General features: G+C 47.2%; 1 protein-coding gene across 1 annotated transcript in view; it reads left to right on the plus strand.

The window, feature by feature from the left end:
• Ctnnal1 (catenin alpha like 1) overlaps positions 1–14,790 on the plus strand; it is a 55,873-nt gene that overhangs the window by 14,629 nt on the left and 26,454 nt on the right. The window contains exons 2-4 of the mRNA XM_032899532.1: positions 1,438–1,627; positions 11,420–11,607; positions 13,601–13,720. Coding sequence (XP_032755423.1) covers positions 1,438–1,627; positions 11,420–11,607; positions 13,601–13,720 — 498 coding nt within the window. The remainder of the gene's footprint in view (positions 1–1,437; positions 1,628–11,419; positions 11,608–13,600; positions 13,721–14,790) is intronic.

Genomic DNA, 14,790 nt, shown 5'->3' on the forward strand with positions numbered 1-14,790 from the left:
GCGCCTGCACCACCAGCATAAGGACTGGGTTTGATCCCAGCACCCAGTTAAAAACCCAGATATAGTGGTGCACATCTGGAATCCCAGTGCTGCAGAAGAGGAGGGAGACAAAAGGGTCCTTGAAGCTCCCTGGCCAGCCACTAACTGAGAATACTCGGGGTTCACTGGAAGACCTGGTCTTAAATAGGTGGAGAACCATTGAGGAAGATATCCAAAATCAGCCTCTGGCTTCAACACACACACTCACACATGTGTACACATATGAACACATGTACACATACGCAAAAAATAAAATAATGTAAGGCTTTCAGTATATTTCTCTGCGTCACTTAAGCTCATTCCTCATGGTGCTGGCCACCCCAAGATTCAAATTTAGACATTTCCATTTATCCTAAACTCTTAATACCTTAACTTAAAAAATGCTTGGTGTAGAATGCTTTCCTCTTATATTCTGTTTTAGGTCTTTTTTAAATGTAAGTTTTATTTTACGTGTGTGGATATTCTCTTGCATGTATGTTTGTGCACCATTTGTGTATCTGTTACCCATAAAGACTAGAAGAGGGTGTTGGATCTCTGGGACTAGAGTTACCGACAGTTGTGAGCTGCCATGTGGGTGCTGGCAATTGAACCCAGGTCCTCTGGAAGAGCAGCCAGCCAGTGCTCTTAACCAGTGAGCCATCACTTTTATCTAACATTTTAAAATAAATATTTTGCATATGTGTATTGTACATGTGTTACTTTTCTAAGACGTTTAAAAGATTTTCATTTGTTTTAATGATCTATACATGTCATTCTATATTTTAGTTCAAGGCTTAAAACTAAATGATAAAACTCTTGATATATCATGGATTGTGGAGCTGCTGATATAACAAAACTGGCTTGAAAGAGTAGATTGCACTGGCCATTCTAAAGCTGTTAGTGAGTTCAGTAAACTTGTGTGGCTCAAGTATCATTTTACAGTGCTGGGAATAGAACCAAGGGTCTTCCATGTGCTAGGCCAGCTCTGCCACTGAGCTACACTTCCACTGCACAAGTCCCATTTGTATAACCCATTTGTGAGCAGTGGAGGGCAATGCCGGGAAAGGTGTCTTTACTTAGAGCAGCTTAGGTAGAACTGAGGAAAATGTGTGCTGTGAACCTGCGATTTGCCCTGCTGTGTTCTCAAATCTTGAAGATTTGTTGGAAAATCTGAAGAGTGTCTGAAAGTGTGTGTCCCAGATTATCACCCTCAGTTGACCTTCTAATCACAATTAATAAAAACACTGTCCAGGGAAATAATGCAAGATGTTCCGCTGCCCAGCCCCTGGGCTGCACGGTCTGAAGTGGTGATTTGGTCTCGTGGATGAGTCTGGTAGGCTGGGTTTAATTTTCTTGGCCTTTGTGATTTTTTCTTTTAAGTATTGAGATAAAAGTTGCTTCTTTTTTGTTAATTTTCAGATTACCACACTTATTAACCATAAAGATAATACCAAAAAGTCTGATAAGACTCTGCAAGCGATTCAGCGCGTGGGACAAGCTGTCAACTTGGCAGTTGGAAGATTTGTTAAAGTAGGGGAAGCTATAGCCAATGAAAACTGGGATTTGAAAGAAGAAATTAATATTGCCTGCATCGAAGCTAAACAAGCAGGTATGTGTTTATCTACCTTTGGTTTGTTTGCTCGATTGCTGTTTTGTTTTGTTTGTTTTAGGAAACAAAGTCCTTGCTGGCCTGGAACTTTCTTTGAGGCCTAGCTAGCTTCGAATTCAGAGATCCACCTGCTTCTCCCTCTGCCAAGCCATGTGAGGCTGCACCCAGCTCTTGTTTCCTTCTTGAGGTGAGTTTCACTCCATAGCCCAGGCTGCCCTCAAACATAGTGGGAGTCCTCCTGCCTCAGTCTCCCAAGTGCTGATATTACGGGTGAACATCACTGCTCCCAGCTGTGAACATTTATTTTATTTTATTTATTTTTTTTTTCTGGAGCTGAGGACCGAACACAGGGCCTTGTGCTTGCTAGGCAAGCTCTCTACCACTGAGCTAAATCCCCAACCCCGAACATTTATTTTAAAGACTATCCCAATTCCATTGTTCTGAATATTATGACAAGTACATTATTATTTATTTACTTTGAAGCAGTCTCACTTATGTAGCCTGGTTATTCTAGAACTCACTGGGTAAACCACGTTGACTTTTAAGTTGGTGTGATCCTCCTGTCTCTGGATTTCAAATGCTAGAATTACAGCTGTGTACCACTACACGTGAGAAAACTTAGGAATTTGTTTTCTACAATGCTGGAGATTGAACCCAGGGCTGTTTTTATACTAAGCACCACCAACGCTTTAGGTTTACTTTGAGTTAAGATATGCAGCCAGAAGGTGGTGGTGCATGCCTTTAATCTCCCACACTCTGTGAGTTCGAGGCCAGCCTGCTCTACAGAGAGAGTTCCAGGACAGCCAGAGCTAAAAACAGAGAAATCCTGTCTTGAGATACAAACAAATCAAAACATTAAAAAATATATCCTAGAATATTAACGACCCAGGTTGGCTTTTAGGGATGGTGGGTTCCTTCCGACTCCAGTCCTCACCTGACACATAGACTGGGGACATGTCATGCTGACTGAGGTAGGTTATACAGAGAAGAGATTGAGAGAGGGTTAAGAAGGAAGGCAGGGAGATTTCATGGGAAGCGTTTACATGCAAAGAGCTACATGCAGACAATGTGATAGGGTTACAGAGGACAGGAAAGAACACACAGCATCTTGCTGATGAGGCTGAACAGACAGGACATGGCTGTTAACCACAGGAGAGGGAGGACCCTAGCCTGACTCTTGGGCTTCTAGCCATTTGTTGGTTTAGGGAACAGCTTTATGTGGGACGCAGAGGAGATGGCCTCACCTTATTTATAGTTTATATTTTTTTCCATCATAAAAAAGGATTTGAAGTGGGCCACAATAAAAGACATGTCAAGTGAATCTATTAAAGTCAGAGAAAAAATATACCAGAGTCTTTGGCAAAGATGACTATTTAACTAAGCAGTAAATTTATCTTTGTACTTCCTGGAAAGCAAGACAAAAATGGGAGAAACAAAGGGTTATATAACCCTCATTGTTTGCTGAGAGGAAACAGAACAGTTTGTAAGAGGAGAGTCCTGTTTTCCTGGCAGAACATTATTCTGTGGGCACTGATACAGCACGTTACAGACACAGTGGGCAATGCAGAGATGGGCCCTGTACAGCACGTTACAGACACAGTGGGCAATGCAGAGATGGGCCCTGTACAGCACGTTACAGACACAGTGGGCAATGCAGAGAGATGGGCCCTGTACAGCACGTTACAGACACAGTGGGCAATGCAGAGATGGGCCCTGTACAGCACGTTACAGACACAGTGGGCAGTGCAGAAATGGGCCCTGTACAGCACGTTACAGACACAGTGGGCAATGCAGAGAGATGGGCCCTGTACAGCACGTTACAGACACAGTGGGCAATGCAGAGAGATGGGCCCTACACAGCACGTAACAGACACAGTGGGCAATGCAGAGAGATGGGCCCTGTACAGCACGTTACAGACACAGTGGGCAGTGCAGAGATGGGCCCTGTACAGCACGTTACAGACACAGTGGGCAGTGCAGAGAGATGGGCCCTGTACAGCACGTTACAGACACAGTGGGCAATGCAGAGAGATGGGCCCTGTACAGCACGTTACAGACACAGTGGGCAGTGCAGAGATGGGCCCTGTACAGCACGTTACAGACACAGTGGGCAATGCAGAGAGATGGGCCCTGTACAGCACGTTACAGACACAGTGGGCAGTGCGGAGACAGGCGCCCTACAGAACATTACAGAGACAGTGGGCAGTGCAGAGATGGGCCCTGTACAGCACGTTACAGACACAGTGGGCAGTGCAGAGAGATGGGCCCTGTACAGTACGTTACAGACACAGTGGGCAATGCAGAGATGGGCCCTGTACAGCACGTTACAGACACAGTGGGCAGTGCAGAGATGGGCCCTGTACAGCACGTTACAGACACAGTGGGCAGTGCAGAGAGATGGGCCCTGTACAGCACGTTACAGACACAGTGGGCAGTGCAGAGATGGGCCCTGTACAGCGCGTTACAGACATAGTGGGCAATGCAGGGGAGATGGGCCCTGTACAGCACATTACAGACACAGTGGGCAGTGCAGAGATGGGCCCTGTACAGCACGTTACAGACACAGTGGGCAGTGCAGAGATGGGCCCTGTACAGCACGTTACAGACACAGTGGGCAGTGCAGAGATGGGCCCTGTACAGCACGTTACAGACACAGTGGGCAGTGCAGAGAGATGGGCCCTGTACAGCACGTTACAGACACAGTGGGCAGTGCAGAGATGGGCCCTGTACAGCACGTTACAGACACAGTGGGCAGTGCAGAGAGATGGGCCCTGTAGAGCACGGCACAGACAGAGTGGACAGTGGAGAGATGGGCCCTGTACAGCACGTTACAGACACAGTGGGCAGTGCAGAGATGGGCCCTGTACAGCACGTTACAGACACAGTGGGCAATGCAGAGATGGGCCCTGTACATGCGTTACAGACACAGTGGGCAGTGCAGAGATGGGCCCTGTACAGCCGTTACAGACACAGTGGGCAGTGCAGAGATGGGCCCTGTACAGCACGTTACAGACACAGTGGGCAGTGCAGAGATGGGCCCTGTACAGCACGTTACAGACACAGTGGGCAGTGCAGAGAGGGGCCCCCCCCACCACGTTTCAGACACCGAGAGCAGAGGGGAGAGAAGGGCCCTCCACACCACGTTACAGACACAGTGGGCAGTGCAGAGATGGGCCCTGTACAGCACGCGTTACAGACACAGTGGGCAATGCAGGAGATGGGCCCTGTACAGCACGTTACAGACACAGTGGGCAGTGCAGAGATGGGCCCTGTGTGCACGTTACAGACACAGTGGGCAGTGCAGAGATGGGCCCTGTACAGCGCGGTACAACCACAGTGGGCAGAGCAGAGAGGGGCACTCTATAGAGCGGCATAAAGACAGTGGGGACAGCAGAGAGATGGGCCCTGTACAGCACGTTACAGACACAGTGGGCAGTGCAGAGATGGGCCCTGTACAGCACGTTACAGACACAGTGGGCAGTGCAGAGATGGGCCCTGTACAGCACGTTACAGACACAGTGGGCAGTGCAGAGATGGGCCCTGTACAGCACGTTACAGACACAGTGGGCAGTGCAGAGATGGGCCTGTACAGCACGTTACAGACACAGTGGGCAGTGCAGAGATGGGCCCTGTACAGCACGTTACAGACACAGTGGGCAGTGCAGAGAGATGGGCCCTGTACAGCACGTTACAGACACAGTGGGCAGTGCAGAGAGATGGGCCCTGTACAGCACGTTACAGACACAGTGGGCAGTGCAGAGATGGGCCCTGTGCAGCACGTTACAGACACAGTGGGCAGTGCAGAGATGGGCCCTGTACAGCACGTTACAGACACAGTGGGCAGTGCAGAGAGATGGGCCCTGTACAGCACGTTACAGACACAGTGGGCAATGCAGAGATGGGCTCTGTACAGCACGTTACAGACACAGTGGGCAGTGCAGAGATGGGCCCTGTACAGCACGTTACAGACACAGTGGGCAGTGCAGAGAGATGGGCCCTGTACAGCACGTTACAGACACAGTGGGCAGTGCAGAGATGGGCCCTGTACAGCACGTTACAGACACAGTGGGCAGTGCAGAGATGGGCCCTGTACAGCACGTTACAGACACAGTGGGCAGTGCAGAGAGATGGGCCCTGTACAGCACGTTACAGACACAGTGGGCAGTGCAGAGATGGGCCCTGTACAGCACGTTACAGACATAGTGGGCAATGCAGGGAGATGGGCCCTGTACAGCACGTTACAGACACAGTGGGCAGTGCAGAGATGGGCCCTGTACAGCACGTTACAGACACAGTGGGCAGTGCAGAGATGGGACCTGACACAGTGGGCACAGCACGCACGTTACAGACACAGTGGGCAGTGCAGAGAGATGGGCCCTGTACAGCACGTTACAGACACAGTGGGCAGTGCAGAGAGATGGGCCCTGTACAGCACGTTACAGACACAGTGGGCAGTGCAGAGAGATGGGCCCCGTACAGCACGTTACAGACACAGTGGGCAGTGCAGAGATGGGCCCCGTACAGCACGTTACAGACACAGTGGGCAGTGCAGAGAGATGGGCCCCGTACAGCACGTTACAGACACAGTGGGCAGTGCAGAGAGATGGGCCCTGTACAGCACGTTACAGACACAGTGGGCAGTGCAGAGATGGGCCCTGTACAGCACGTTACAGACACAGTGGGCAATGCAGAGAGATGGGCCCTGTACAGCACGTTACAGACACAGTGGGCAGTGCAGAGATGGGCCCTGTACAGCACGTTACAGACACAGTGGGCGGTGCAGAGATGGGCCCTGTACAGCACGTTACAGACACAGTGGGCGGTGCAGAGATGGGCCCTGTACAGCACGTTACAGACACAGTGGGCAGTGCAGAGATGGGCCCTGTACAGCACGTTACAGACACAGTGGGCAGTGCAGAGAGATGGGCCCTGTACAGCACGTTACAGACACAGTGGGCAGTGCAGAGAGATGGGCCCTGTACAGCACGTTACAGACACAGTGGGCAGTGCAGAGAGATGGGCCCTGTACAGCACGTTACAGACACAGTGGGCAGTGCAGAGATGGGCCCTGTACAGCACGTTACAGACACAGTGGGCAGTGCAGAGAGATGGGCCCTGTACAGCACGTTACAGACACAGTGGGCAGTGCAGAAAGGCGCCCTGTACAGCACGTTACAGACACAGTGGGCAGTGCAGAGATGGGCCCTGTACAGCACGTTACAGACACAGTGGGCAGTGCAGAGATGGGCCCTGTACAGCACGTTACAGACACAGTGGGCAGTGCAGAGATGGGCCCTGTACAGCACGTTACAGACACAGTGGGCAATGCAGAGATGGGCCCTGTACAGCACGTTACAGACACAGTGGGCAATGCAGAGAGAACACAAAGGCAGTCTTGAGTTGTTCCTGATAACAGCACTTGCTGAAAGCAAGAGGGGCAGGATGGGATTTACAGGAAAAGAACAGCATGAGGGCCTACAGTCCCTTAGCCTTGTCACCCTGTGCTTAGTGTGGAGGCAAAGGGAGCAGGCATGAGCAGACAGCTCAAGCCAAAGACCAGGCAGGTCCCCTCCGGTGGCAGGAGCCTCACACACTCTCTCTTCTAAACTGTCAGAAGTGCTCTTTCACTCCATGAGGATCCGAACCCCACCCCACCGTGAGCCTCCTGAAGTTGCACATAAGTAGGACATGTTTCACCCAACATGTGACGTGAGTCACTCTTGAAGGTCTTTTGGCTCACTCAGCCCTTAATGGCCTCTTTTTCCTGGGCAGTTTGCGTATGCTTGAGGGGAAGAATACAAAGCAGTGATCAAGACCTAGCAAGTGCTTCAAGTTAACTGTTAGATTCCAGTCCGACCTCCTTCACCATGCAGGGAGACACTGGGCAGGACATGTCCTCGTGGGAGCCTGGGGCTATTCTTATTTGCAGAGCATTGTTATATGATGTACGTGTTCTCTGGCATGAATATGTGTTTAGCAAGTTTTCATGTCATAATTCTTACATCTTAGTCTCTCTCGATGACTACCTTGTCGAGATTTTTTTTTCAATATGGCAGCTCAGTATTTTTGTTAGAGTGTGTCTTAGTTAGGGTTTCCATTGCTGTGAACAGACACCATGACCAAAGCAAGTCTTATAAAGGACAACATTTAATTGGGGTTGGCTTACAGTTTCAGAGGTACAGTCCATCATCATCATCATCATCATCATCATCATCATCATCATCATCATCATCATCATCATCATCACCATCACCATCATCATGGTGGGAGCATGGCGTTCAGTAGGTTGATGCTGGAGGAGCTAAGAGTTCTACATCTTAATCTGAAGGCAGCCAGTCAGGAGAAGACTGTCTCACAGTATGGAGGAGGGTGTCAAAGCCCACCCTCACAGTGACACACCTACTCCAACAAGGCCACACTCCTAATAGTGTCACTCCCGGGGCCAAGCATATTCAAGCCACCACAGAGTGTCTTAGAGTGTTCACTCTAAGGGACTATACTGGCTCATCGCGTGTAACAAAATGATAACCACCAACCTGTAAGCTTTGTGCCTTTTGGGGGAATTCTTAGCAGTCTACACTTGGAGTAGCTGTGGTGTGAAGGAGACACCCGGTCCTGCTCTGCAGTGAACACTTCCTTTTTTATTGAATGCCCAGGGTTCAGTCAGAAAAAGAATGGTGGAGCTTGCTGTCGCGCAGGCTCCTCTGCGGAGCCTATGGGAGCCGAGAGTGATAGGAAAAACGGACATTTTCCTGAGGAACAAAGGAAGCATCTTTTCTTCAGCTACTGCTACTAAAACACGCACTCAGCCATTTCCTCTGCTCTTTCCACCACAGTAAGGGTTAGTTCTGTGCACATCTGTCCTCTGCCATAAAAGTTTTGTGACACAAACATTTCCACTGCTGGGCAGCAAGTTAACCTCTAGGCAGCAGAGGGCCGCAAACAGGAGTCAGGAAGTGGCTCCCCTGGGCGCTCTGGGTCTGCACATGGAATGATTTGGGTGAAGGTGTCTGGGCCTTTGTTATCTGCAGGCTTCACTTCCTGGTTGACTGTTCGTCACCACATGGATCTCTTTGTATTAAGGCTGACCGTGCCCTGATTTCCCTCAGAGAGACAGGAAACAAGATGATAGTCTCAGCTTTAAAAAATTCATTGTGTGTGTGTGTGTGTGTGTGTGTGTGTGTGTGTGTGTGTGTGTGTGCGCGCGCGTGCCTATGTGTGGAGCTTAGAGGACAACTCTTGGGAGTGAATTTGATTGCTTCATTTCAGAAGTGGAATACCTTCTCTTCAGCCTGTAGTCTTAGGGTGATGTAAGAGGACAGTTGGCAGATGTGGGTACCTGTGGGCAGAGCTGTTGGTATTCTGTCTAAGCTCCATCCCCACAGCTACCTGGCAACAGCCAGGATGCTCCGCCCCACAGTTGCCTGGCAACAGCCAAGTATGCCTGACTATAAAGGGGTTGCTTGCCCCCTCCTCCCTCTCTTGCTCTTTGCTCTCTTCTCTTCCCTGCTTTTCCCCTTTGTTCCTTCTCTCCCCATTTCCCTCCCCCTCTTCCCTCCACATGCCCATGGCTGGCCTTTCCTCTCCTCTTCTACTCTTCTTCTCTCAGTAAACCTCTCCACATGGAACCATGTTGGCTTGGTGTGGTCTGTCTGGACTCGAGCCGAGATTTAAACCCCAATAAGAGCTCTTAGGGAGCCATCTTGAGGCTACCATAAACTTTATTTATTGGTAAAGCATCAGTTATCCATATTTAATGGCCTGTGTTTTGTGTGTACCTGCCTGTATCATTTTAAATCTCTGCTGTCTGAAACTAAGTCTGTGATTTCCTTTCTGAGTCTGATACTTTCTAAATGATTTGGTTTACAATTTTGAACTTTTCTTTCTTCCTATTATCGGTCAGATGCTAATTTTGTATTTTCTTTCCTCACTGTCTCCCAAATCACTTTCTTTTCATATTCCTATGGCTGCTGTCTGTGACTTGACCCCCATCTCCCCATGCATTAACAGCTGCCCTGCTCTAAGTCTGTCTTTGTATGACTTACATGTTCCCAGCGACTGGCCCTTCTAAATAAAATTGACTATTTTGCCTCCTGTGGTTCAGCTGAAAAGATTCTCATACTTTATACCTTAGATTTTTATGTTAATGGACAAAACATTTGTATGTATATTATAAAATTAACCACTCGGGAGGCAAAGGCAGGTGGATCTCTGAGTTTGAGGCCAGCCTTGTCTACAGACTGACTTCTAGAACAGCCAGGATACACAGAGAAGCCTGTCTCAGAAAACCCAAAAATAAAGTAAAATTAAACAATAGACCTTTCGCGAGAAACTCAGTCATTAGACATACATATTTTAGGACCTCCAAATTATCTTAAACAAAATTATTTTAAAAGCCTTACTAACTGTAGTAGGAAGGAGTTTTAGGAAACATTTACAATAAAACACAGTGACCAAGGCAACTGATGGAAGAGTTAGAGCTTGACCTTGGTGGACCGAGGGCGTGGCAGGGAACTGGGGAGAATGTCAAGAAGGAATCGGAGAGAATGAGCTAGTAACAGGGAAGTCTTTTAACCCTCGGAGACCACCTACAGAGACACAACTCCTCCAACAAGGCCACATGTACACCTCCCAGACTGGGGAGCACGTGTTCAATGCTGGAGACTGTAGGGACTGTCTTTCAAACGCCACATAACGCTTGGCCTCACTTCCAGAAGAGCAGCTATTTGTATAGCTCTGATAATTATTATTATTCTAGAATTGATTTTGGAGGAAAGAGTTTTTAAGAGGGTTGAAAATCTGTGTCCTAGAATGGTCTTCCCAAAAGAGGTGTAAGTGTCTGAAGCCGGAGAGAGGGCTCAGTGGTTAAGAGCACAGGGTGTTCTTCCAGCATCTGATGCTGGTTCACAACCATCAGTAACTCTGGTTCCAGGGAATCTGAGTGGTATACAATAGACATACGTATAGACAAAATATCCTTACACATAAAAAATAAAAATAAATATACGAATCTTTAAAAAAAATTAAGCTGCCCATGGTGTTGCACACCTTTAACCCTAACACTTGGAAGCTGTGAGTTTGAGGCCAGTCTGGTTTACACAGCAAGTTTTAGGCCAGCCATGAGACTTGGCTATATAGTGCCATGGTTGCATAGTGGTGAGACCCTGTCTTAAAACAGAACAGAACTAAACACAACCAAGCATCACTAACCAGCCTGAAGGTCAGCCAGGGTTGGAACTCAAACCTCTCCAGGCAGATCTGCAGACGGATTTCTTAAGTATCTATAGTTGTTCTTCCAGTCCCACCTCCCTCTATTGAAGATGTTAACCCTTGGGCCTAAAGCTCTGTCTCTATTTGGAAGTCCCTCCAGACCTAAGCTTCCTCAGGTGGTGGTGATTGACAGTGCCCTCCTCCCTCCTCCCTCCCTCCCTCCTCCCTCCCTCCCTCCCTCTGCTTCCCCAACCCCCACACCAAGGTTTGGGCCACTGAGTCCTGCTCACTGCTCTGGATTTAGGGCTTTCCTTTTGCCTTGCAGAGAGGCAGCCTTTCGACTTGTGGTTGGCTAAACTACTGGAAAGGCAAATTGTATTTTTGACTGGGCGGAAGTTTGCCATGGTTCTGAGTGTACTTTTTTGTTTGTTTTATTTTGCTAAAAAGCAACCTAGGATCCATCTGAGGTGGAGCTGCTTCATGTTCCTGTTGTTCCCCGTGTTAAATACATGGGAAAGAAAGAAAAGTCTGTCTCTTATTTAAGTTTCCATTGCCAACATAATATTCCCTTTTTCTTTTTAGGAGAAACAATCGCTTCCCTCACAGATGTGACCAAATGGAACCATTTGGAGTCAGATGGTCAGGTCACGATTCTGACAGACAAAACAGGAGTCGTGCAGGCAGCCAGACTGCTGCTCTCCTCAGTGACAAAAGTGTTGCTGCTGGCAGATCAGGTAGTCATCAAGCAAATAGTGACATCGAGAAACAAGGTACGCACTTGTGGCTGTGTTGTCTCGGGTGGTTCAGAATCCTTGTTGAGGTGGAATCCAGGTAATTTGGCAATGTTTGTTAACTATTTATAGCACCTGTTACCTAGAGTTTAAAATGGTGTCTTTTCTACACCTACTACCTCCAATTTTCTGAGCCTAAGCTTTTATTTATTTCCATTTAAAAAACTGTTATTATTATTTATTATCATCATTATTTTCTGTATATGACTTTGCCTGCATGTAAGCCTGTATATCATGTGCATGCCTGGTGCTCACAGAGGTCAGAAGAGGGTGTCAGATCTGCCGAAACTGGAGTTAGAGATGGTTGTGAGCTGCCTGCCGTGTGGGTTCTGGAAATGATGTGGATCTTCAGGAATAGCAGCAGTCAGTGCCCTTAACCACTGAGCCACCTCTCTAGCCCCAGGCCTAAACTTTTAAATGCAAGTAATGTTTCTCATTTAATAGCAACAATAAAAATCTTGTTGAGGCTTACTGCCAAAACCCTTTAATGTGTGCAATTTGGGGAGAAAAGCTAAGCTGATGTTGTATGTGGTAGAGACCTGGCTGAGAAGTATCCTTCAGTCTTTTTCCTTTCATTTAAGAGAGAGTTATGATTTAAAAGCTAAAAACAAATGTAACTCATCTGGTCTCTGTCTGTTCCCCAGTTGAGAGAATGTTTGCCTTGCATGTACTAAGCCATGGGTTCAATCATCAGCACCATATATAGAAAGTAGAGGCAGGATAATCCAGGAGATCAAGGCCAGCCTCGGCTACATAAAGTTTGAAAGCAGCCTAGGCTACATGAGACCCTATCTTTAAAAAAGATATTGTCTGAAGCTGTAATTATCCACAGCTACAAAGTTTCTGTATGTAGAGTCCTTAAGTACTTCTGAAGAATTGCAAAATTTAAGAATGGAACTTAAACTCTTCCCCTCCGGTAGAGAGTGGCTGTGCCCTGGATCATTGGGAACCAAGGGCCATTGCTTTCTGGGGATGATCCCCTAGGTAAGGAGGAAGGCAATCAGATCAGCTAGGGCAGAGATGCATTCTCTATGTAGGATCTGACGCTAGCCCTACTGATACCCTCCTCCCAGTGAACGTGGAGTGATCCAAAGGGTAAAAGTTTAAAGAGAAAAAGAAGTGGAGAGAATGACAGAGGAAAGAAAGACGCCTGAGGGGGAGGCTTGCTTGGTGCGCAGTCTTTCTTATCTGTGGAAACTGCTTGTGTTTCCTGTGCTGCCTGGGCAGGTTAGCAGGCCAAGTGCCCTCCATAGCCTCATTAACAATGAGCAAACACAGGATATCTGTGTTTTTCTAACCTATCTTGGTCTGACCAAAACTCAGTGGTTATTTAGAAAAAACAGTCAGAAAATGTTTCACATTCATTTACTGTTTCTTATGTCAAGGGCACAGCATTTTCTGATGGCTGTACTGAGTGTAGGTCCATGTTCTGTTCCCTCCTCACTGTCTGAAGCTTCTTGGCAGGTGTTTAGTCTAAACAGCAGCTCCTGACTGATGAGAACAGTTTTTCAACTGTGAATCTTAACCAACTCCCGCCCCTGATTCCTCACTCTGCAGACTACCTCCCTTCCACTTTCTTCCATACTGGGGTGCCTCTAATTCTGGTTCAATGACCTGTACAGTTTCTGGTTTGTTTGTTTATGTTGTTTTGAGTTTTTGGTTTTGTTTTTTCTCTTCACTGCCTTCTTAGTTCTTATTATTACCTTCGTCAACTTTCTGTTGCTATGATACAATGCCCAAGGCTAGGTACTTTATAAAGAAAAGAGATTTATTTAGTTTGCCTCATCTCTTCGGCCTCTGACTAGTCAGAGAGGTGTGTGTGTGTGTGTGTGTGTGTGTGTGTGTTTTCTCTGCTTCCCTGTTTCCCATGGAATTCTGAGCCTCTCCTGTTTCCCGTCACTCTGTTCAACTCTGGAAGTCTCAGTCTCTTTCTTGTTTGTCGCCCAACAATAAAATATTTTCTGTTTTGCAGGTTCTTGCAACCATGGAAAGGCTAGAGAGAGTAAACAGCTTTCAGGAGTTTGTTCAGATATTCAGCCAGTTTGGAAACGAAATGGTGGAGTTTGCATACCTAACGGGAGACAGACAAAATGTATGTACAAAATGTATTACTTATCACCTTGAGACATCTTCACATAAGCTCAGGCCTTTTATTAGGTGGAAATGTGATCTTTTTTTTTTTTTTTTTTTTTTTCCGGAGCTGGGGACCCGAACCCAGGGCCTTGTGCTGCTAGGCAAGCGCTCTACCGCTGAGCTAAATCCCCAACCCGAAATGTGATCTTTTAATCAGTGAGCCGACTTCTTCATTCACTACATCTATGACCTTGTTCTCAAGAACACGCGGCGTTGCTCCATTTGCATTGGCTGTGTTATGTTAGGCATTTAATATACATGATTGATCTTAATATTCAATTTCAGCCCTACAAATTGGGTGTTGTTGTTGGTGTTTTTCTTTTTAATGTAAGAAAACTGAGCCTGAGGTGAAGGGATTTTTTTCTAAGGCGCTCTGCTAACGGATGGAGTTTGGATAAGTCTATTCCTGAAGCCTGTCATTCTTCAACCGCAACTTGATGTCTGATCTTTGGAACCTACTTCCTAATTCACAGCAACACTTCTAAGTCTGAGGAGGAGGACAACCACAGGTTGTCCAGAATAGGCTTTTTCCAGTTGGGGTGTTTGCTTATGAACCCATCCGGTCTGACCTGTGGTACTGAGATGCCTCGGGGAGCTTTCCTGGCTGCAGCTGCAGTTGGGAGATGGACATGGGCCTGGGACTAGTATTTGTTTCTTAACAAACTGAGTGTAAAAGTGCTTGCCTGAATTTAATCTCCAGGGTTTACATGGTGGAAAGGAATGACTGACTCCTGTGCATGTGCGTACGTGTGCATGCATGTGAGCATACATGGATACACACAGACAGACATACACACATACATATGTGCACTTGTGCATAGAAACAACAAAGAAATGTAATACAGATTTTAGAACCCACCTGTGAGGCACCTTGTCTGTGCTCTGTTCTGAAGCCATTGTTCTTGAACACTTTGTTTCACTTCTTTTTCTTTTTCTCTCACCATCCTCTCTCTTCATCCCCTCCACTCTTCCCCTATAAAGATTATTAGAATAATGTATTTTTATGACAGTTTATCATCTGACCTTTTC

The sequence above is a fragment of the Rattus rattus genome, chromosome 1, assembly GCF_011064425.1.
Source record: "Rattus rattus isolate New Zealand chromosome 1, Rrattus_CSIRO_v1, whole genome shotgun sequence".
NCBI lineage: Eukaryota > Metazoa > Chordata > Mammalia > Rodentia > Muridae > Rattus > Rattus rattus.